Raw genomic sequence first — 24192 nt, forward strand, 5'->3', positions numbered from 1 at the left:
GCACCGGGCATCCAAACACCGCACCTGGCGCATGAGGAGCAGGAGCGACGTAACTCTGCAATGGGAAATGGCTTTAAAAGTCCTTTGAGACCGCGGCTTCGGTTGTGAGTAACACATGGATGTAACATGAGGTTGGCAGAAGCGTTTCACCTGAGCCGGCAGTCTGCGGGAAGGCGCCCAACACGCGGACCGAGGCCCCAGCGGCGGTGGGTGTCGGGTGGATCACGGTTACACGGGGGTGTTTCCTTGGAGCTTCTGAATGGGAGTGCGCCTCTCCTCACCGCTCGCCGCGTTCACCCCTCAGGCTCCAGCGTAACATTACCGGCTGCTAACAACCCCACAAACAGTAACGAAACCCGGCCCGCAGCGGCGGAAGCCCGGCCGCAGGGCGAGGGACCAGCGGCCCCGGGTGCCGGGCCGCGGTGACGCGCAGGCCGGGGGAGCGGCGCTCACGCCTCGCCACAGCAGCCCCGGCCGGGCGGCCCCCGTGACGGGCATGCTCCCCACGCCCCGGGTGCCGGCCCGTGGCGCAACCCCGGAGCTCCAGGCGGGTGCTGGTAGGGCTGCTAGAGCGGGGACACCCCCCCCCCCCCCCCGCCGAGCCGGAGCCGCCCCACCGCGTACCGCTCGGCGAGCGGCTCCTTTAAATTCCTCTGGAGGTCACCGGAGGCCTCGCCCCTGGCCGGCCCTGTTCGCGCGGCTTCAGCCAATCCCCTTCCAGGCGTGGGCCCTCCCCGGGGCCAATCGGAAAGGAAAGCCTTGGAGGCGGGAGGCCAGCCTCTGTGACGGACGGCTTCGCTGGCCAATCGCTGCCAAAACTGGACGTCTGATGGCATAGGAGCGGCACCCAATAGGCCTGCGGCCGAGTGGGCGGGCCCGGCGTCGCTGGGCGCTGCGAGCCCCCCGCCGGCTGGCCGAGGTAAGGAGGGGAAGATGGCGGAGTGAGAGGAAGAGGCGGAGGGGCCGGGGCCGGCCGCAGCCCCGCGGCCGCGGCCGCGTTCAGGTGAGTGCGGCGGGGAACAACGGCGTCGGGCGTGGGGCCGCACCCAACCAGGACCCGGTGCTCGTGCCCTGATTGGGCTGGGCCCGGGCGCCCGCGCACCCGCCTCCCCGTCCTGCTCCGTGATTGGGCTGGGCCCGGGGACGTTCGTGCCCGCCGCTTCCTGAGGTGCCCTCGGCCCTGCGCCGCCGCCCCGGGCCGGTGAGCCCGCCTCGCTCGGCCGCCACACTCGCCCGGTCGCCTCACCGGGCCGCCCCCCGCCTGCCTCAATCGGCCGCTTGGTCTCCGCGCTGGGGCGGCCCCGAGCGCCGGGGCGCGGGGCTGGGACCTGGGCCGCTTCCCTGTAACTTCAGGGCTGGGGCTGAGGGCGCGCCGCGGCCCCGGCGGGAGCGGCAGCGGGCTGTAGCAGGTGGCTGGGGGAGAGCGAGCCGCCCCCCGCACCGCCGTGCCCTGCGGCCGGGGCCGCGCTGGGGCGAGCAGCGGCGGCCGGCCGCGGGCGGGGGGAAGCCGCCGGGCCTCCTGTGGAATGAGGCTTTGCATCGCCGCCGCGGGTGCAGCCCTGGCTGGTTGCGCTGGCTGATGGTAGTGAGTCGTCTGGTGGCATGGTTATTCGTGGGATCCGTGTGCTAGGTGGATTTTGCTACTCTACTAAGCAGTTAAATCCTTTTCTGATACCTTTATGTCTTAATGACACATGGCCGCACAAAGGGGATGGCTTCCGAGTCATTTGGCAAAACCAGGATGTACAAGTAATCTGCAGTGCAATGTAACTTTCGTGGAGAGGATTATAGCCTATGAATTCATGTGATTGTTGATAACCAGGTGACAAGGACTTTACAGGTGTGAAACTTAATAAAAACTCTCTCCTTTCCACGTTGGTAACGTGCAGGTCAGGTAACCCCTGAATTTTTCAAAATTATTGGAGGTATTTTGTAATGTAGAATGGTACTTTGTTTAAATAAAAAAAAAAGGGGGGGGGGAACACGTCTTGCTGAAAGCACAAGGATTACTGTCACTGGCATGAGATTCCTTATGTTCTTCATCTGATAACAATTATTTAAATCTCAAATTTGTCATAGAATTTTAAGTGACCACACTTTCAGTGTTCATGTTAGCTAAAAGTAAAAAACTGAAGTGGTTAAATGAGAAGCACAGCTTTAGACCTTGTGGAGATACGGCATGTTGTCTTACATGATCTAATGAGGTAGTTGTATTTCTGTTCCTTCACCAAACAAGTGTGTTTGTCACAACTATTTCTGAAAGCAGTAGCTGCTTATGAGAAAAATTTCCTAAGGCACACTTTACCAGTTCCACGTGTTTTATTATTCATGTAGGAACAGTAATAGCAGCTTATGAGCAACATAACATTAAGGCACAGTGTGCTGCTATTGATGAATACTCTTACTTACACATGCCCATGCGCAATCTGTTACAGTATGCTGGAGATTTGCCTTTGGCATATTACATTTAAAGATAATTCTGCTTTATGTTATCATTAAAAGAATAATAAGCGATCAGCTTTCAGTTGTACACTATTTTAGCAGTAAGTAAATTAATTTGGATTAATATTTATTCTTAATTGCTTCGAATGCACAAGAGTTGTGGCAAGTAGTATCTTAAAAAATAAACAAACAAAAAATTCAAGAGTATTTGGTTACCCCGGTTTATGTCAAATCAACTATATGCACTGCTTTACGATCTTGCCTACACAGTAAAGATTTGCATGAACTGGCTGTAAATCTTACAATGGTGACCTGTGTGACACAGGCGTGTCAAAAATTGTGGGCCAGCTAAGTCTAAAAATTCTGACTGAGTCTGTGAAGAGTCTGGAGGATCTCTTGAACACCTCCCACGTTCATTCTTAGAAACTAGAAAAGGAAGAGTGTTTGAAACTAGTCCTGACATGCCGGAGGTTACGTGAATGGAAGATGCGAGGGCCTGTGCAGTCTTTGGAGGATTAAAAAAAAAAAAAGAGGAGGAGGATTTATCTAAAATAGGGTGCAGAGGAAGGGATGTTTCTTTGCCTGAGTACACTCAAGGAGCATGTTACTGTGGTGTGTGTATCATGGAGTAGAAAGCCCACTGTACAACAGTCCTCCCTCCTTTCTCTGCTGCTGTAGGAGGTACTGTTACAAGATTGTAACGGCAATGTAGCAAATAGCCATTGGAAACCTCACCAGAGAGGAAGGTGGTTTTATTTAGAATACAAAGTGGAACAAAACACTCAGGCTGGCAATCTCTTAAAGTGGCAGAATACGTGCAGTGCCTAAGGTGTCTATCCAGCAGCCAGGCGCTGTGGCAGGGGTGTTTAAGCTGTGTGTGCAGCAGTCTGGCGCTGTGTTGCTCATGTCCAGATGCTAAGTCCAGGATCCCTTGTAGAGCACAAGGGACATCAGCTGGCACATCCTTATGCCTTCTGGCCTCTTCCTAGGTTGGGAACCACTCTAGGTTTCAGATACGCCTTTGTGTACCCTTTTGGAGGTGACAGTGGTCTGTGTCTCTACCCTGTCCCATTCTGTGGATTATCAGTGTTCTTTGTCTCCAGATCTGGGTGTCTTCCGAAACTGAAACCGCAGGGGGATGTGCTGGGGTCTGGCTGACCTGCTAACCTGGGTGCCGTTAACACAAGCCCTTTTGAGAGGCCTGTTCCAGCTGTATGTTCCTTACCTTTCTCCAGTCACACCAGTACCTAGCCTTTCTATTTATTACACTGCCTCATAGATTGGGTCTAGATGCCTTTTTTAAAAGTTTACCTAGAAAGTGAAAGAAGCACAAAGGCAGCTATTTTTTTTTTTTGCAGGACTGTAAGCTACTTCTACTGTATTTTGTGTTTATGATTTAAGCTTTTGTCATTATCAGCTTTCCAGGTTAAAATCGATGCTTTTTAAGACATAGGAAAGGTCTTAGTGAATTTGTGATCTGTAGTGCTTAATTTTGCTTTCTGTATCTTCACACATCTCCACCACATTTTACTTTCCAGTTTTTGTGTCTTGGTCTTTCTACATAAACCTGTTTCTAGATCTTTCATTCCTCACTTATTTCTTGGGCTGTAGGGAAGAGAGGTCTAATAATCTTCTATGTCTGTTAATTCTGCTTGTCTCCTGGAGCATCTCTGTGTGAGTGAGAGGGAGAAAGGTAGTGTTTTGGAAAGCCAGATCTGACGGATCTGAATTTTTGCTGACCAGTGTAACTAAAACTAAAGGTACCTTAAAACAGGGTGCAAGGGGTGGGGTGAATCTTGGTAGTTTAGCTGTACACTATTCATTTTAGTATGATTTCCAATTCCAGTGTGCTGATTATGTCATGTCAGAACAGTGACTTCTCCCCCCCACCCCTGCATTGATGCTTTGGTAATAGGACATGTTGCTCTATATGAAAAGACAAATATTGCAGTTCTGCTGGTAAATTTATTTATGAGCTATTTCTTCATCTCTTTTTGGCTTTGAAATTCTTGAAGTTAGTTGCCTGTACCCAAGAAGCTGTCTATCTGAATATGAGATGTAAAGTTCGCGGAAACTAATCTTTAGTTACAGTACAGCAAAAAAACCCCAAATAGGTAAAAACTTTAATTAAAATAATATTTTCTGAATTCTTAACATAAAAGGATTAATATATATAATGTTCAGTTTTCACAAATATTACTTGTTCCAGATCAATTGATTGTATGTTCAGTAAGGTATGAAACAAGAAAAGCAGTCTTTTGGTCTGTCATCCGTCATCCCCCCCCTTCATAATTTCCACTAGCTTTTAACTGTAGAGTTGATATTGTCACCATCAGCTTCGGTGACTGCTAATTTTTAATAGCTTTGATTTATATCCAGTTGCATTTGCAAGCTCTGTTGGTACTAGTGTGAACTCTGTTCCCACACAACGTATGAAAATGGGATAGAAAGTATATCAAGCAGAGTAGTTAAAAATTGGGGCATCCAAAGTCAGTGAAGTTTGTTTTTTTTTAAAAAAAAAAAGAAATTGGTTAAAGCCAACTGATTTTCAGTATTGGATGAATTATTCACTTGTATGAGTTGCTTTAAGTGTCACCTGCTGCTTTTTTATAATAAGACTTACTTTAGTATTTAGTTTGGTTAATTTGTAGCTTTAAAATAAGTGATAGAAAACCCAGTTTTTCAAAGATTGGCATTGGGAATTGTTTCCATTATGATATATAAGTTTGGAAGAGTTTCTGATAACTGTTCCTTGTCAAATTAATTGTTCTCTGATTAATTTGCTGTTTGTTCCTTTATCTCTCAAAGTCACATAGTGCTTGACAGGTTCTTGAGGGAGGACTTGTGTAGCAAGGGTCAGAATTGACAACATGAGAATGGAGTAACTGCCCAGAAATACAGCGCTAGGGATTATCTGATGACTGCGGATTTTCTGAAGGTGCGGGTCCCTGGTGCTTGCAGAAATGCTGCATTGTGCGGGAGTGTGGAGGCTAGTAATACTTTGGTGATACTGGAAGTTTTTAATAATTTAAGTTCTGTGTGATGAGATAGTTCTGCTTACAATCCATTATTCTTTCCGTTAGGTTGTCAGCTCAGCATCCTTGAGAACAGTCATTATGCTTCCTTGCTGTTGGGAGCGGTTTGTTATTAACAGGAGAGAGTTTCTTGCCCTACTGGAAACTGAAATTGTGTCCATCTCAGTTCCTGTGAAATGTGTCTGTTGATGGTAGCTTACCCTAACAAGGTCATTTATCTTCAAAATATGCACAATTAAAAATTGTTTCAGTAGCGGTGTGTACTTAATGCTCCAGGTAGAGTCAGTTTGGCATGGGCTGTAGGCTGTTCTCAGTTAAGTGGAAACCAACAGATTCCTGGACAAAAAGGAGTTCAGGACTGTGTAAACTACATTCTGTGGAATGCTTGACATGCATGGTTTTACTCCAGGAAGCAGAATGCTTTCTGAACAGAAGTCTTTCAGGCATGTTTTTGGGTGTTTGCTTTTCCTCCCCAGCCTGTTCTTAGTTAAAGTTTTCCTGTGCTGGGTCTTCCATACTTGGGCCCAATTCACTTGACTATCCTTTCCCTTAAACAGTAGGCGGGTGGATACGATCATTTGAAAAGTGACATCAACATGTTTTTTGTAGAATGTCTAAAAATGTTAACTGGTTCCTGGAAGGTACCGCTAATCTTGTGTATCTCATGCAGATAATCATGCATGATCTGAATTGCTTCCTAGATGCAAATTTAATTTCATTTGTTCATCACTTTCTCTCCAGGCTCTCTGAAGAGAATGTGGATTGATCAAAAATAATGGTGAGTAAAGCCATAAGGTTATTTAGATACTAAAATTGTCAAGTTTCTTTGATTTAGGTTGATTTAGGTTTTTTCTTTTCTTTTTTTTTTTCTGTCCAAAGAAATCAGTCATTGAGATTTTAATTTTTCATAGGATACTTTCAGAGAACTGGAATGTTGCCACAGTGTCAGCTTTCAGCTTAGATTTTGCTTGAAAGAAAGCTCAATTTAACTATGTATTCTAAGAAGAATAAATGCTTTTATAGTTGTAAAATTCCTGTCCCATGTTGTCGTTTTGCTCTGCTGAGAGACATGAATTGTGTAATTGTATTGGAGTAGTTATCCTAAAAATTGTATTTGTTAAACAATGTGACTGGAAGAAAACATAACTGCATGTCAATTATCAAACAGAAAAAAGTTCATTCAAAATTTCTAAGAATGGCAATCAACTTCTGGAGTTTTGGTTTTGGTTGTTTGGGTTTTTTTTTCCCAGTGAATGAAATAAAGAAATTCTGGTAGTTAAGGTAACAGAGTGCTATATTGTGTTCTGAGCTCTGTCACAAACCTTTGGCATGTTTTGTTACAGCTCTCCAGGTCTGCTTTTCCCCATCTTCATAACAAGAATAAGACTTGCCCAACAGTGTGAGCATGGATGGTCAAGCTCATGATCAGCTGACATATTTGAGTGCCTCAGAGAGAAAATGATGACGACCCACACTCTTATCTCCATTTTCATGACCTACCTGCTGCTTCTAACATATGAGTTGAAAATCGTCACTGGAAGATTATTTCTGAACTTGATCAACTAAAGGGTTAAGGTAATCGGAATAAGATGATAAATACAGACAGAGAAAAGAGAGGAAGGGGTTAGAAAATAGGTCATATCCTCATGTTCTTGTATGTGAGAAAGAGAAACCAAAGAAAAAAAACTTCTTTCACATCTTTCACTGTAATACAGGAGAATGATAATAAACATTTCTGGCACTAGCTGTGCAGGAGTGCACCCACGTTACCTTCCAACCCAGGCTGGCATCAAACTTAAAGCAAAAAAATCACGTCTTAACAGCTACTGTGACTAGGTGATACCAAGTGAGTGTCACTGATGAAAAGCCAGGAGATCAGTGACAAGATGAGGTACTGAAGTATGTCTACACTGTGGATAAGTGGCGAGAAATGAGTAAAAATAAGTACATCATCTGTGTGATCTTCCAACTGCCTAAGTGCTTTTTTCCTCTGCAGCACTGACAGTTTTGTAGTTCAGGGTACATTCTGGTGCTACCTAACATTGTCATGCTCTGTGTTGGAGCCATAGTTAAGAAGCCCCATAGCTAATTAACACTGGTTTGGTTTTAGGTGCATTGCTTCCAAGTAAGTGTATAGTTCCGCATTTCTGTAGTGTTTCCTTAACCAGCTTGTGGACATGTACAGTTAAGATAAAAAATCATAAAGAGCAAGGGATTATTGTGGTTTGTGAAGCCAGCTGATTTTGTCCGTTAGAGTCAGGCTTTTAAAGTAATGAGCCAGTGGGCATTTTAATGTGAAATGTATTTTATTCTGATTCCTAAACTACCTCATCTGGTTTTTTTATTTTGGGATTCCAGATCCTCTCCTGACGTTCAAGAAAAAGGTGGTTCTGTTGCTTGCTCATAAGCTGCGGGATGTGAATGTTTCTCTTCTAGCAAGCAAAAACCTGCCCTTCACTTCCATGGAGCTGAACGAACAAAGATCTCTCCACTCCCAGTTTCAGCCATCTCACCCAACATTGGATTCACCACATGACTTCTCCCACAGAAGTGCTCCACCATTTTATCAAAACTCGAAAGCAGAGTAACAGAAATCAGCATTTGTTTCCCTGAAGAAATGTTTTGTGTGCCAGCTCTTCATCCAGCTTTCTGCATTCTGTTTTAAAATGAGAAATACTTTGCAATCAGATACAAGTGCAAGCTGGTGTTCTTCACTGGTATCTCCTTCTTCATTTTAGGAAGGTTAGGTACTTCACTGTGTCATATTGGAATTCCTAGCAGATAAAGTGTCTGCATGCCAAACTGTCTTGACCTGTATGAAAAGTTGCAGCAGGAAAACCAGAACATATTTTCTGCTCTGACATGAGGTCTCAATCAACTGGGGACATCCCGTACAGGTATTTTCTGCTCCAGGACCCAGGCTTGCCTGTGTAGATAGATGTCTTGATGTCAACTTGCATAAAGCAGCTAATGCACAGGAACAAATGCAGAATCACCTTGTCTATAGTGTGTAAATGCATTGTCCCAGTCTGTGATCAATATGTATATTTGCATGTGTAAACCTATGTAAATGCTGGATATGAAGAGCTTTCACCAGAAGGAGAAATTACTCTGCACCATTTCATTTTTAGCAAAGAAAAATGAAGCTTTAAAAGCCTCTGTGGTAACAGGATAACGATTAGGTTTATGTTAAATCATTCCCTCTCTGTGGCTTTTTATGAATCCTTAGCAGCAAAAGGAACAAAAATATTCTGCAGTAAAAGAGATGGGGCAGAACTTATTTCTTTATTGAAGAAATTAATTTTTGGTGGGATGGAAGAGACCAGAGGCGTAAACTTGCAGTTGATCCACTCAGCTTCCTTGGCACAGTTTCAGCTTTTCATACTGCTGATGGAGTCAGCTTTTTGATTCTTCTGTGATTGAAAACTGAGATGACCTGTATGTTTCCATTATCTAGGTAGAAACAGGCCCAAGGGAATGGCCTGTTAGCCACGTAAGAGGGGTGAGTTGAGAGAGAGCAGGAATACTTAGGACAAGCCTTTTTCTGGTTCCTCTTATATCTTCCCAAACTAAGGCGCAATCTGTTGTTCTTATGTTTACACAAGATTCTTTGTCTCCATCATTTGTGATTATATAGGGTGTTTTCTGTCATTCTCAAATGGGAGCGTATTGTTTATGTGCTCCCTGCTATGGTATTGTATATGACAAGTAAGATTTCTTGGCAAAAAAACCCCAGAACTGGGATATGTATTCTATTCCACTTCAAATCTGGAGCTTTTCTTAGTGCACCTTATTCCAAGCTTCTGATTTAGAAAATGTGGCTTAATAGCTTAAAATAATATTTTCAAACCTGGATCAAATAAAGGTATATAGGTTCTGTTAATAGGGTTTGGGAGATAATAGCATGGTTGTGGGGGGTGGTTGTTTTAGATTTCTGGTTTAGTTCTGGTTTTCCTTTTAGAAAACTGCTGCAGGGAGCCAGACAGCCTGCACGTGGCTGAAAAAGCCAACAATTGAAATCCTTCTTAAATCTTAATGATAGACTGCAAGGGCAGCATTCTGATATCTAAAATGTGGTGACGTATTATGGGACCAAGTTCCATAGCAGAGTAAGGACAAGAGGAGATGTTGATCCTAATCTTCGGAGTAGGGTTAGGTCTGTGTTTAGACTTGCATTGTAACGATAAGATTTAATGACAGCTTTACCTGGTTTTTGTTTTCATAATGAAAAGATCAGACACGTAAAGCTGAAGAGCAGTGGGCAAGACACTGCGTATCACAGTAATGCCAGCTGTAATGAGCAGAGAGGTGCACTAAAATTGTGTGTAACATTGAGATGAGCTGTGTGGTAAGAGTTACATTGATCTTGACAAGGTGACCACCAGCTTGGCCTGACTCCTTTTAAGAACATAGGATTTCTTTGCTGAATATGGTCTGAATTTTCTGGCCTCGGAGGCAACTAAAAAAGCACACTTCCTTTTAGGGCCTCCTTGTGTTAAAACCAGTGGGATTTAATGTAGATATCTGTAGAAGCAGGATCCATCTCTAAGTGATGGAAAATACTGTCAATATCATAGGATTATAAGTGGTTGGGAGTTATCTGGTATAAAAAACATCTGATTTTTAGGTCTGGGCATTTCCTTTTCTTCCTTCTGCCCATACTTACCCTTCTGACTTTAGAGCTAGCAGTTTTCTTGCACAGCTTGATGACAAAATACTTGGGGGACAGGAAGTTATTTTTGTTTCCTGTGGGCATGTACAAAAGACATTTGTCTGGCTAGAGAGTAGACACTTGCAGCTGTTTGATTTCTTTTTCCACAGGAATAATCTTCAATATTTTGTAACCCTGCATTGTAACAAAAAACCAGAATTGCTGATTTTCCCTGACTCCTATCCATGACAGCGTAATAACATTAGTTTTCAAGTTTAATTTCAGAACATAGTATTTTTGCAAGGCTAAGGATCTGTGGCTTTCACAGAAGTAATACTCCAATAGTGCATGCCCAGAAGACCCCATTGCCATACCTTTCTGGCCAGCACCTTTATAAAACTGCTGTGTTAGAAATGCTGCCTCAGCCTACTTACTTTTTCTTGCTCCACTTTTTCTCTGTGTTGGTTGGAAATCTTCCCATGTGAAAGATTACAAAAACAAGGGGCATGTGCAATAGATCATATATATATACATATATATATTTTAATACTTGTGGACAAAATGATGTTACAAGTTGTTTGAAAACAACAAAATCACCAATGTCTTCCATTTTGAGATGTGTATAGTTCCATAAGCATTAGTGCTTTGTAGCAAACTGTAGTGCCATGTTAGGATCAGTGCATGAGCCTAGTAGTATTTTTACAATTTCAGAGTGACAAATTTATTAATAAACAGTGATGATAATGTAATTAACACTGGAAGGGATACAATAGAAATGTCACAAATGTGGTCTAAACATGCAGTATCCTCCCTTTGACAATGGCAAAGCTATCTTTAGAAATGGAATGCGTTCACTTAACGGGCTTCATAGAATCATAGTTGACTTTGGTTTTAGTTTATCTGTCCAACTGCAATAGTAAGCTAGTGTGTGTAAACGTCTAGAATTCTCATCTCTTTCAGTGGGATTCTTTTCTTTTTAGTCTTTTTCGAAGGTGTTTTCTTCCACGTGCAGCACTTTTTATTATTACCCATCATGTGATATACTCAAAAAAGTATGAATACGCTAAGGAGTTCGTGTGCATTTTGTACGCATCTCTGCTACCTTAAGATCATTTACAAAATCTCTTAGGTATTTTTTTTTTCAGATCTGATATATAATTGTTATAACTGGTTAAACATTATCCTTATTATATAATAAGTTAATGGTTGCAAAATGCTATCTGCCAGTTACGCATAGAAGGCTTTTATTCATTATCGCAGGAATGGGGAACCTTTTCTGGCTGAAGTCCTATTGAATCTTTTAACATCTTTGGTGGATCCTGCATTTACATACATCTTAATGTTAATAATAATGAGAGAGAATATGATAAAGTCAAGAGCTGTTGAAGAACAACATTGCAGGCTCTATCTGTGCAGCAGGCTATCTCTAGCCTATGGATCAGAGATTCCCCACCCCTGTATGATTGAGAATTCACTATCCTGTATTTTAGGTAACTTCCAGTATTGCTTTCCAGCTCTAAGTTTGATTTTAATAATTTCTGCCTCTCCCTCTGCTTTTTTCAGAAGGAAAGTTTAGACCAGGGGAGGTCCAAATGATTTAGCACTCAATGGGCAGCTTGGACTGGTCAAATAAGAGACTGGTATGATTCCTGAGTTGTGCAATGCTCTATGGATGGCATTCTCTGATTTCCTAGGAGAAAGTATTTCATTTGGTCCCAGTGTTGCTCTTCACTCATTTCTCTCTTTTGCAAGAACAAAATTCACTTTCAGTTTAGAGAGGATACTGCATCTTTTTTTCCTGAGATCTGCGTGTAAATGGCCATTGGGGGGGGAGGGAGGGAGGGAGGGAATGGGTAGCTTGGTTTTGTGATGTTGATACAATATATCTCTGAAGTGGTTAATCAAGAAGCACGTGCTTGGTGCAAAACCAGTAATCCATGAAGGGTTCATGTATGTAACATGGAAAAAAACCCAAACAAACTCAAACCACAAAACAAGCCCCAAAAAAACAATCCTCTGTATCTAATACATTAACAAGAAAATTGGACAGGTGGGCCATTTACAGCAGAGCTCTGGGGGACCTGTGCAGAGAGTTAGATTCAGTTCTAAATGGAAGTAGCTGTACCATTGAATAAAGTAGTTTAGTGCTTGGGAGAATCAATTGAAAAATACCTCTGAAACTGGAATGCAAAATAGCACAGTATGTAGGGGGAAGAATCCCTGATGCAAACAAAGCCATAAGATGATTTAATAAGAAAATAGAACTTTAGTAGCAATAACTGTTCTGCATGTGATAGTAAATAACTTGCATTAGCAAGACTGTACAGTAGAGTAAGTGGGTAATAACCAAAAAAGTTTGTGGCGCTCTGTGCTGCAGGGAGTTGCATGAAGAGTCTCTTCCTGAGAAGATGGGTGAATTCCTCTTATGTTCCTCTCATTGGAGGGAATTTGGCACTTGATTACTTAGTTAATGAACCTGATACAAGAAAACAAATATCAGCTTTTCATGTCTGAAGCACTGTCAATGAGTGCTGGGGGAAGGGCAGACAATTCTTTTTGAAAGGATAGCTGAAGTTTCTCTATATTTATTCCTTTTTTGTAGTCTAGCACTTGCTCTGTTTCTCTGAGAAGAAACTAAACCCTTCCAAATACTGGACTGTGAAGAGAACCTGATCCTGAAGTTAGAAGCTTTTATTGTGGGAAGTACTTTTTGTTTTCTTTGTTTAAAAAGACCGATCTGAGACGGTCTTTAAATCTAAAAAAATCAGAGAACACTTGACACTCAAGTCATTTGTACCTCTGAAGAACAATTGTAGAATTCTAAAAATGTTACTTCACAGCAAAAAATAATTTTAGCCTTGCTAAACGCTTTGTTTCAGACCATAATTGATTTCTGTTGATGCCTGAAGTTTTGCAGAGGACAGTCCTATGAAGGTTGTGGTAACACAGGGGGTTATTGATCTACAGCTGCAGCCTCTGCACCCAGCAAAGTATTCACTATCAAAAGTGTTACATGAAAGAGTTACAGGGGTTCTAAAATGTCCATAGTTGACACTGTTTTCAGTGCAGGTATGTAGTCTACTGAGACAATGCAGCCCAACAGATAATAATGTATTCTGAACAGAATTATTACATCAGAGGTTTAGCTCTGTCTGGCTGGATTTCTTCTAGAAAGCTGAAGTAATGTGGACTGCAACTTACAGCTGAACGGAGGCTTCTAATGTTTCAGAATTATGGAGGTGAAGCCCTTTGGCTCTCCATAAGTTGGTAATGGGTCTGTGAGGGCTGTGAGCATTTTTACAGTATAAAGTAATGGAGATAAGCGTGAGAATGCCTAAATTAATTGTTGTCTAATCTGTAATATGCATATGAAAAGCTAATTGATCTGGAAGGTTGTAATCCGCTTAAATTCCAGTTATTGAATTATTGATAAAATCAGAAGCTGGCCATAGGGAACCTTAATTTGATTGTTATCTCATTACATTAGAGAAATTAGAAATTTATTCTGGTCTGTGGTCAGCAAGTACATTTTACATAATTATGGAATAATGATGAAAACCACGGTCACGTTCATACTTCAGAAGTATCGCTGAACAGAATTCTTCAAGGGTTTATTCATTCAGAGAAAGAGGGGTAGGAAATCAGGACTGATGCAGCCTGGCAAGCTATCTGCATGTTCTTCCCAGTCCAGACTTCTTATAATGATCTGTATTCTGTGGGCTACTAGACTAGAAATTGCTATTGACAGCAACAAAAGGAATCCCTTTGCCTTTCAGCTCTTGTACTATGGCATGGCTTCTGCTCCAGCCCCCTTGATTCCGCTCTTTCTAAAACTTCAGTAGAAGTGCGAGATGCTACCACGTTTCAGCGTGGGCTATCAAAGGTGTAGTGACCAGTACTGTCATCCCTCCTTTAGCAGTACTAAACCCAGATGATACAAGCGTATGTTGTTTCCATATCCAGTAGTGCTGCTGCAGACAATCTAGCCAGTACTTGTGTTGGGAATTGCACCTTTAGGAATTGTACCTTCTGCAACTGAGGATAACCATCAAATTTAGGACAAAAACGAATGTCTTGCAAAGACTCCTTGACAGTGAGTGAGAAGAAATTGTACTGAGCATCAGGACACTGACACATTACACAAGGATTACATTGTCAAGAGCTGGCAGTGTCTGGTTTTGGGCAGAGAAGGGAAAAATATGGAAGAGAACAGTTTTTGATGGATAACCAGTCTTGGAAATAACTGCTTCCTGCATCCCTAGGAAACTGTCTGGTCTTCCCCCAAAACTAATAATCCTGCTTGCTGTTCAGGTACAGAGCTGCATAATGGCAGTTTAAGTTAGATTCCATTGGATTTCTTTTAATGAATGATCCAGCATTTTGCCCCTGTAGTGCTGCAACAGGCACGCAAAAGCTGGCAGTTGGACCAGGTTGTCTTGTTTAACAGTGCAGAATACTAACCATGGATTCTGATGTCTGTTCCCTTTCAGTCTGCTTTACACTTTCTCCTGAGTTGTAGAGAGTGTCGGTGTTCACGATGTCAGTGCGTGTTTCTGTCTCTGAGCCTATGTCCCAGGTTATAATATAGACAGATTCCCTAAGGCTTTACAACATCTAAGGTTAAGGAGAAAAGGTAACATACTGTTTAGTGTGTCCTACGTAAATCCTGTCTGCTTCTCTCCACTTCCCCTCCAAAGAAGTGTGTGTGCCATTCAAATGAAAGGCAGCTAGTTTGTAATGCCTTAGGCATGAAGAACTGCATGGAGAAACTGAAGGAAAGCGGCACAGGCCCACAAACCAAATCTTAGAGCTAGTATTCTAATTATGCATGATTCAAAATGTCTAGTGTAATGTAGTTATTACCAGTAAATTGAGATATGCATTTATACATAATGAAGCAATAGGAATTAATATACCAATAGCTTGAACTTCCTGCTTTGATTCTCAAATTCTGTTTTTTTAGAGAATGTGCTGCCTCTGTAGAGAAAGGGGCAGATTATATAGATAGGGACAGAAGCATGGCACCAAAACTGTAAATCAGGAACCAGGATCCGCAGAACTCGCCTTTATAACCTCTTGTCTGGTTCATATTAGTGCCCTGAGCATGTAAAAAGCAGGGCATGAACTAAGCATGTTTGGGGGCGAGATGAGGTTTCTCACCTGCTGCAGCTGTAGCAAGGAAAAGGGTGCAGAGTTTCTTACAAGATGCAGGGGGGAGCAACTGGTGGGGAAAAAAACCAACCAAACAAACACAAAACAACACAAAAAACCAAGTAACGGAAACCACAGACTCAAATTGAGTGTAGTATTTGCCAGACAGTAGGTACTAAGTTTGGGTGTGGTGAGAGAAATTATTTGGAGAAGACTGAAATTAATAAGCACAGTACATATCTTTCAGGTGTCGAATAGCTTTTTAATAGACAGTATTTTCAGGTAACTCTCTAGCCTCATAGGCAGCTGTACTGAAGCATAACTGGTACCAGCCAGCAATAATGGCACCTGCAGGAATGAACCTGAAAATACTGGTAATCTTGTGTATTTTTTAAGTTCTTTGAAGAGATTTTTAAAAACAGAAAATGAGATTTGATCACTGAAGGTCTTTATCTTCTGCAACACAGGTTGCAATAAGTCTTTTTTTCTTTATTTCACTTATTGAATAAAAGGGAATTTGGGTGCCATCTTTCTGTAAACTTTTAGTGTGTTCTCTGTAATATTTCCCAAGTCTTTTAGTGGGTAATGCAGTGAATTTCTGCTGGCAGTTTGAAAATCACATAGAACGTGTGGCATAGCCTACGTCACTAATACTTTTCCAAGTTTAATCTTGTATTCAAACATGTAGAATACTAGCTTGTTACTGCAGAGTTCCATACTTCTATCTTAGCTTAATTTTGTAGGTGGGTTTAACTTGTGCAGAACATTTCTCCGTGTACAAAGGCTCAGTCCTGTTTCTTAGTTAGAAAGAGGAAGTGTCTTGGAGGAAGAAATTGTGTGTCAAGTTAACTCCTGTTCGTACTTCATAGCCAACCATCCATAAAGCACCGTGACTTGGGTTTAGAACGGGTTTTACATTTTTTCTCATGAACGCTCTTTCTAGATATACCAGAATTGCCAAGTGAAAACAGGAATATTAGAAGATAACTATTTTATGGTATCGGAAGTTAGACTAGATGAAATCCTTTGAGCCAGCTTCTTTGAGCAAAAAGGGAATTTGTAAAACCAGTTTAGCCCAGTGGTTAACCTTGGTCACCTAATTCTTACCAGGTATTCTTTAGAACACTTTGCATTGGTTTAAACCCTGTTAAATGTGTTTCTTTTGTGTGATGAGTAAGCAGTTGTATCCTTTGTTAATGCTTATTTCCTTTGATGTAAATTCTTAAGAATAAGCTACTTCAGGATGTCTGTGGAGATATCCCCCTTTTGAAAAGTATGATGTAACTGCAAAGGAGAAGTATTAGTTACAGATTCTTAAAAATTACCTTAGTACTTAAAAAACAGGCTAGAAAATACTTATACTGAACTTCTGATGGCATGCTCACATGGGTTAGTGGAGGAAATTATTGGTGTCGCTAGAAACTATGTACTCCCATTGCACACATGTTTTATGTGGTAACAGTGAAAGAATGTCTCCCTGCAAATTCTGATGTTTTTCCAAAAGGCAGCTTGCTTTTATATCTATGCATCTTTGAGGATTTCAAAATAAGATTTTATTCTTTTGACACTGTAAAGAGGAACTGTTTAAAAATGAACTTGGAAACTCTGCACCTGTACACAAATTTTTTTAGCAATAAAGCAGCACAGGCTGAGAATGCACTAAAACTGGATGCGTCATTTGTTGAGAAGACATGAACCAGCTTCCCGTACGCTCCGCTCCTGAGATGTGTCAGTACTGGCGGTACCTTTGTTGAAACTTAACTGTTGGAGCTGAACTCCCATGTGCTGAGTATCTGCTTTGGGTCCAGCTGTTCCAGCAGACTTCAGGCACCAGAGCTCTGACTTCTTGGAAGGCAACTGAAGAAAAAATTGTTTCTCCACTCATACTAAGGTGGGCAACTTGTCAGAGAAAAGCACCAAGGGTTGTTTCACATCATAGCAGAAAGCATCTGTTGCTTGTATAGTTTGCCTAAAAGTAATAAGCCCCTCAGAAGAACTTCATGTATATGGATTGTTTAGTTTTGGCAACTATGTTCCTGAAAAATTCCTTCTGCGGCTGGCATGTCAGAGCCTGCAGGGGGGCACAACTTCCCTTGCAGTTGCTGAAAGCAGTTCGGGGAAGTGCTGTAGCACCACAGCATGACACCACCTCATGACAGCGCTGAAGCAGAAGCTCCCGTCCCTGCTACGAGCTTTCCAAAACCTGTTCGGGATTGCTAACCCTTATGCCAGCTTAGAGAAGGGTACCAGCACGACTTCAGTAGCCTGTTCAACCACCTTAATACATTCCATTTTTTAGTTGCTTTTGTCTTCAGATTCCAGAGAAGACAGCTGCTGGTTAGCTGACCTATGGTGGCCTGACCTTGAGATTTGCTTTCTTTCTAAGTGGTTGGTATTCATTTAAATAAGAGAATCCATCCCTCCCCTGGCTGCACTTAAAGCTAGAACACGTCTCTCAGGATGCCTCATTAGAGATCAGGTTCTACACTAGCATAAGAAAAATGAGTATTTGTTGGTCAGTTATAGATTAAGAGGAATTTGAATCTGGGGCAGGCTGTGGGATCACATGCTGAATCTTTCAGGAATAGAAGCTTATAATTACCACGTAAATTAAAATGCACCCATAGGTTTAAACTGGTCTCTCAGTAAACGTTAATCTCAAATTACTCAAGGTAATGCATTTATTTTATGCGGCTTGCTTCTTAAAACGGAACTTGGACAGAACACTGCGCTGCTTTGAGCGTCAGCAGCTACACCAGGCAGCAGCACCAAGAAAACATGTGATTTGGCAAATAGACACGAAGGACCATAGCTTAACAGAGCAGAGGTCCCCCATTCCAAAGATTCAAGAAACGTCATTTACAAATTTGCCCTCTGTTATTTAGCACATACTCTTTATTTGTTTAAATTCATGCCAAGTAATATATTCAAGGAACCGCTAATTTAATGCTGCATAATGAACCAGGACCCAAGCACGAGAAACCGATGGGTCTTTTTCAGCAAAATCTAAAGAAAAGAAGTGGACTTAGGACTCGCATGATGCTATCAGCAATCTGCACAATACGCATTTCTGAATTTCAGCTTTTTACAAATTTGTTTAAAAAATTTACAACTGAAAAATAATATAAAAAACTTCATAACTGACATATCTTTTAGGAGTGGACACATGGCTAAATGGAGTAAACCAATTTAGCACTATTATACATGGTATAGATGAAAAGTATATGTACAGCAAGAAACAGCCTCAGTGCAGAAACTAGAATAAAAGGGCAAAAGTGAGTAAGTGCCGTTATCAATCACGTTTCTTAGACTGATTGACAACAAAAGAGCTCTAAAAGCAACACAAAGTGAATTTATACAATGGAAAAAATTCAGCAGAGAAGGGGAGATGTTTGCACAAAATGAACTTAAGTCACAAGACCCCAGTTAATGACCAACAGCCCCTTAAACATAATGCAAAAGTCATTGCACCACACCACCTTAAAAACTTCCTTCTTAATAATGAAATAATCAAATAACAGCAAGTCTGAACTTTACATGCATATACAGTGAAAACTGTTAAGAACAACCTTGCCGTTAAGGGTTTGGGATAGAGCTCATTTTAGAGGAAATAACATTTATCGTTACAGGCAATGAAACTGATCTTCAGGAATGTAACATTTACTTCAGGTAGTTACTTTTCATACCCTGAATTTAGCTGTCATGGGAAAGCACTGTATTTTTGCACTTACACTCTTCAAACTCGTAAAACATTAATTCAGATAGCATATAGTATTAGAATTTGAAAGATCCCCTCCCTCTCCCTGCAGAATGGCTGCTGACACTCTATGTTACTGCTCCATCAGAACAGACAGACAACCTGGAACTCTTGGATCAAGAGGCAGCGTGGTGACCAGTCAGTAGTAGTACTGCAAGCACCAGCTGCCCACCTAAAGCCTCTGAGGTCCCTTGCTGTGAGTTCTGTCACCTCTACTCCAAGCCCATTACAAGAGGTTTTTTACAAATAAAACAATTAAGACCATGAAATAGAGGGAGTACTGGCATCAGCAGCAATGGGGCATGCAACCAGCCAATCCTATACGGAAGTAGAAGTAAGGGAATAGCAAATTGCCTCACTGGAATTAAGTTGATCAGGTAAATACAATCCCCCCCTAGACTACCACAGACAACTGCTAAACTTTATGGAAGGTTTAAAACAACCGTTCAGGCAGCAAAAAGGAGAGTAAAGGACCCTTAATTTCCCAGCTCACAAGAATCTGAGATACTCTGTCCCAAGAACAAGAGGTAAGTAATGTTCTTTCTGTTCCATCAAATTACTTCCTAGATGTTTGGAACCCGTTCAACACAGAGAAACGCCAGCGAGCACCCATTAGGTATTTTTTATGAAACATCTTGACTGGCCAAGTGAAGGCAGCAGGCAGATCATCACGACTTCAGCAGAGCAATGTTCCCATGACAGAGCAGAAGTGAAGAAGAAACGACTATTCCTTGGTTTCACAGCTTCAGCCCTAGCAAGGAAGGCTCGGATCTGTTAAAGGCAGTTGTTCACAGCCTCAGCTTCATGGAGCTGCCAGAACATGGCTCGGTCCTGGGCAGCCATGGGGCCGCACTTGCAGAGGACTTGGCGGGCACATGTACGTTCAAGGGTTGCCCTTGAATTTGAAATCGAAACCCTTGTGCTCCAGCTCGCGTCGTGCCATCCAGATTCACGCACTACACACACTGTGCTAGCTTGCTCCGTTTGCAGGCCACACACACAAGCAAACCTAAAAGCAGCAATCAGGCAGCCATTCAGCAGTGCCTCACATACCAGGTGTGGCTAACGAGCCACTACCAACTGCTAGGTGCCATTAACAGTGTATCTATATTGAAAGGTAGGACAAGAACTTCCCATTTATAATAGCTCCTCTCGAATATCATCATCTTGGTATGTTTTGTATAGTTCCAGAAGCTGGACTTCAGTATTTCAAAGGCTGTTTTCCCCCTGAAGTCATTAGAGAGAATCAAAGCCACGGTTATACTGTCTCAGAGAGCGATATGCTGCATGGGTGAGCTATTGATTTTTCCAAGCATAAGTTCAGTATGTCAGATTTTCAGGTGTTCCCCTTAGACTGAAGGGATGCAATTAAGCATCGGTTCTTTCCGTAAGTAGATAAAGTGACGGATCAACACTCAAACTTGTTCTGGTGCATTATTTCACCATAATGAACTCACTCAACAGCGATGCAGAAACAACTCCGGCAGTTCTTGAAAATGGTATATTAGTTGACCTCGACTATCCTGGCAGTAGGTCAACTGCAACTGATGCAGAGCTTTACCCTTCTGCCACTTTATTTTGTTCTAGTTCCTTCAACTTCTTCATCAGCAATTCTAGGCGAATGTTGAGGTCCACAATCTTTCTTTTCAGCTAGAAGAGAAATTAAAACTAGAGAAAAATGTCCTAACACTAGATCTTTGAATGAGCTGCACCCCACTTCCAGTGGCTAAAGAGCAGCTGACTTTCAAGACGGAAAATTATCCTGGGCTTTAATCTCTATACTGCATGTCTAGTACAGCCCAAACCAGAGGCCTGCGCTACAGAGAGAGAGACGAACACGTGCCAGCATCACCCCTTTCAGAGACGCATGGAAATAGTCTACGTAAGGAAACAGGGTTACTGGAGCCTCACTATCATCAATCCAATCTTTCCTAGTTAACTCGTTACAGGTTTTGACGCAGCCAGAGGCCTTTTTTGACAATATCTGGACAGACTGTTTCATCGTTAGCAAGGGAACAGATGTGGATGGTCCCTCAAAAATCCCATTTCCAGAGTCTGGGGTTGAGGTTAACACATCTAAATCACAAGAGTAAAATCCTGCTGGCATGTCTCAAAAAGCAGATTCTTGCACTTGTTCTAGTCAATAAGCAAACTCTCCACAATCACATAATTTGTGTTTGCAATGAAGTACTACCATTATTTTACTTCAGAAAAAATGTGTCTCAGCTTTAGAAGACTTGCCTGGATAGAATTTTTGCATTTTTAGCCTCACTAGACTTATAAAAACACTCTGATTTTATGGTAAGACACTGGAAGATGACTTTGAAGAGGAAAAAACATGTCACAGGCCCATTTCCACACTTAAACCAGAAACTAAACAAGAAAGAAAGAAAGAAAAAAAAAAAAAAAAAAAAGAGTATGGAACAAGCAAGCACATAAATACTGGATACACTGGCTGCCTCCTACACACAGTAACTGAGCTATGGGATAGACAATTTACTCAGACAATGACTAACCAAATTACAGAAAAGAACATCCAATTTAAACACCAAAAAAGGAGGGAGGTTCTAGTGTTGTTTCTGAAACTAAATACTGCCATGCTGTTCTGAGCTTACATAGCCATATATACAACGGGGTTAGAATCCAATTCAAATTAACAAATTGCCTTTTTTTTTAAAAAAAATAATTCTTCAACATGAATCATCAGTTCTAGGGACAACACAAGTAGTAATACTTAGGTGAAGTCTGAAAAGAAAAAAACCAAGAACCATTTAAAGTGTAGAGATAAAAGCATAACACGCTTTTGCCAGAAAATTAGCTAGAGCTCGGTATGTTTTGCTGGTAAGTGGTCCTAGAGAATGTTCTGCATGTCGCACACATCAGTCAGTCACTGTGTTTATAAGTCAGTATTTTCTCCATCTTATGCACTTAAAAAAAAGTAATTGTATCAATATTTTTGGACTAATATCCAAAAATATCAGCATTTAAAAAATATTTTCCATAGAAATTAATGTAGAAACCTTACTTCCAACACTTGTTTCTTTAAGGTCACAGCAGGAAAATACACCTTAGAAGCTTCTATTACCATTTGTTTTTTTAGGAGATAACTGGAAAACAAAAGGAGAAAGGGAAAAAAACCCAAGAAAACCAGTTAAAACCCCTGTAGTTGCATTCATTGTTTAGGCAGATATTTAAGATGATTTTAAAAGCAGGGTTGTTGCCAAAAGTAGTCAATACACTGTGAAAATATTTAAAGCATAAAAAAGTCAAGTCCTCAGTCTACCATGGAACTACTCTGATACCTTACATTAGCTAAGTGAGTCTGGAACTGATGATTTCAGTATTACAAACAACTAAATTGAAACCTTGACATTACATGAGGACACTTACAAAGCGCAAGGCAAATCAAATTGAGTCATGACAACACAAACAATATAAACATAGAGGATATTAAAATCCCATACCAACACGCTCAGTGAAAAGTAAAGCCACTTTTGTTAGTTGTAGATTAGTTGTACGCCCTGTTGTAGTAAATTAAAACCCCCGTAAAATCATTGCTCGTAAGAACACAGAACACTCACCAGAGGATGTTCTCCTTGAAGAAACAGAAGAAGCCTCGGAGATACACCAGGTCAGTGGAGGCAGAACAAAGAATAAAGCCCACGGACATGCCACACAACCGACAGGATAACTCGTTGTAAGCGCTAAAAGGAGAAGGGGGGGAAACGTTATTAAACAGACACTTTGAAACCAGACACTGCATGCCTGTCAGAGGACATCAAATCTTCAGTTCTGTTAGGATGGCAAAAGAAGACATAATAATGGTTTCTCCTTAAAGAAACTATAGATACAAAGAGAACGCACATGTAAATAGTTGGGCACGTTGTGTGAGAAATAATCTCTGCCATATGTGAAGCTGCAATTAAGGGAGGACACACGTATCTTACTATCCCAGAGCTGCTGAGGCTACACAGCTCAAACAGAGGCGGAAAGGCACCGCCTGGGCCCCCGACATTTCCTCCAGCCCAAACAGGCTATTGCCTCAAGCAGAGGGGCAGGGGGTGGAAAGCACAAAAACCCCCCAGAACCCCCACAGCAAGTCGTATATTTTAAAAGTTCCCATCCCTTGTAGTTAGTAAAACGGCCTTTAAACATCATTTAAACAATCTGCGGGTTCCCTAGGCCCTCAGGTGACACCGAAAGGCCCTTGCCGCCCGACTAGCCCCAGGGTCACCCGGCCGGCTGCCCGCTGCAGGCAGCAGCAGCTCCGCACGCACACGGACACCAACCAGCGCCCAACGGCGCTGCTCCTTCACAGGCAGGGCTGCCGGGGAGCGCCGGGGCGGGCGGGTCCCGGCCGGGGCCGCCGTGCGAGGGGCGGGCAGGGGCACCGGGCCCCCGCGGCCGCCCCCCGCGCTACCGGGGCAAGGCGAGGGCTCCTCCATACGCACCATCCCAGCAGGGCTCCCTCCAGGCCGACCAGCAGCTCGTCCTCCCACACCACATCGTTCGTGACTCCTGAGGGGAAACGGAGCCCCGCTGAGGGCCAGGGCCCCGGCCGGGCCTGCGCGACTCCGCGCCCCGGGGCTGGCACCCGCTCCCCGGGGCCAGGGGTGAAGGGAGCGAGAAGGGGGGTCAGGACCGGGGCAGGGGAAAGGTGTTGGTAAGGGAGGAGGGGCCGGGCACCGACTGAAGCAGACGAGAAGTCCGAGCCATCGCTCCTCCTGCGCGCAGAGCTGCAGCGAGTCCCCCAGCACCGCCCGGCAGCCGCGGCACTGGAACACGGCGCACTCCTTCGGCAGCGGTCTCGGCCGCCACGACAGCGCGGCGTCCCCAGTCGGCGGCAGGCGAGACTCAGGCTGGGACCGGGACGCGGGTAGCGGCCGCTCCACGGTGACCGAGTCGCGGAGCTGCACGTTCTGGAAGAGGTCCTGCAGGTATCGCCGCACCGCCATCTCCTCCCGCGCCACGGGGGCCCGCCCGGCCGGCGTCCCCATTGGCACACGCGCCTCACGCCTCCGCGTCTCCATTGGGCAGCGGCCGCATCAATCCTCACAGCGCGCGGCTATTGGGAAGAGGGCGGCACCGAGCCGTTCCGCCGCCCAATCCAGCGGGAGAGGGCGGGGCTGTCCGCGTCTATCGAATTTGAAAAGAAA

General features: G+C 43.0%; 1 protein-coding gene and 1 long non-coding RNA gene across 3 annotated transcripts; one reads left to right on the plus strand and one right to left on the minus strand.

Moving 5' to 3' along the window:
* Positions 1–892: 892 nt before the first annotated feature.
* LOC119151125 lies at positions 893–21453 on the plus strand. Its single transcript, XR_005105314.1, has 5 exons — positions 893–1003; positions 6219–6255; positions 6821–7052; positions 7836–17170; positions 19604–21453. It is a non-coding gene; the product is annotated as an uncharacterized LOC119151125 (long non-coding RNA).
* Positions 17943–24048, minus strand: OIP5 (Opa interacting protein 5). 2 transcript variants are annotated; one of them, XM_037394617.1, is made up of 5 exons: positions 23727–24048; positions 23488–23554; positions 22618–22740; positions 22062–22143; positions 17943–21781 (listed from the first exon to the last, which is right to left on the minus strand). In XM_037394617.1, exons 1-5 carry the CDS (start codon positions 24031–24033, stop codon positions 21746–21748), a joined length of 615 nt encoding a protein of 204 aa, XP_037250514.1. In that variant the 5' UTR covers positions 24034–24048; the 3' UTR covers positions 17943–21745. The 2 variants fall into 2 exon arrangements, with proteins under 2 accessions (XP_037250514.1, XP_037250513.1); XM_037394616.1 differs by having other exon boundaries at positions 17943–20686; positions 23727–24040.
* Positions 24049–24192: the final 144 nt, after the last annotated feature.

The sequence above is a fragment of the Falco rusticolus genome, chromosome 7 (genome assembly GCF_015220075.1).
Source record: "Falco rusticolus isolate bFalRus1 chromosome 7, bFalRus1.pri, whole genome shotgun sequence".
Taxonomy (NCBI): domain Eukaryota; kingdom Metazoa; phylum Chordata; class Aves; order Falconiformes; family Falconidae; genus Falco; species Falco rusticolus.

Bases quoted from the DNA above. Each gene is read 5' to 3' on its own strand.
- OIP5 (XM_037394616.1), bottom strand. From the start codon at position 24,033: ATGGGGACGCCGGCCGGGCGGGCCCCCGTGGCGCGGGAGGAGATGGCG. The intron at 22,741-23,487 runs GTGCGTATGGAG...TTCTCCTTTTAG, and splicing joins GAGGGAGCCCTGCTGGGATG to CGCTTACAACGAGTTATCCT. The intron at 22,144-22,617 runs GTGAGTGTTCTG...TTTGTTTTCCAG, and splicing joins TTCAAGGAGAACATCCTCTG to TTATCTCCTAAAAAAACAAA.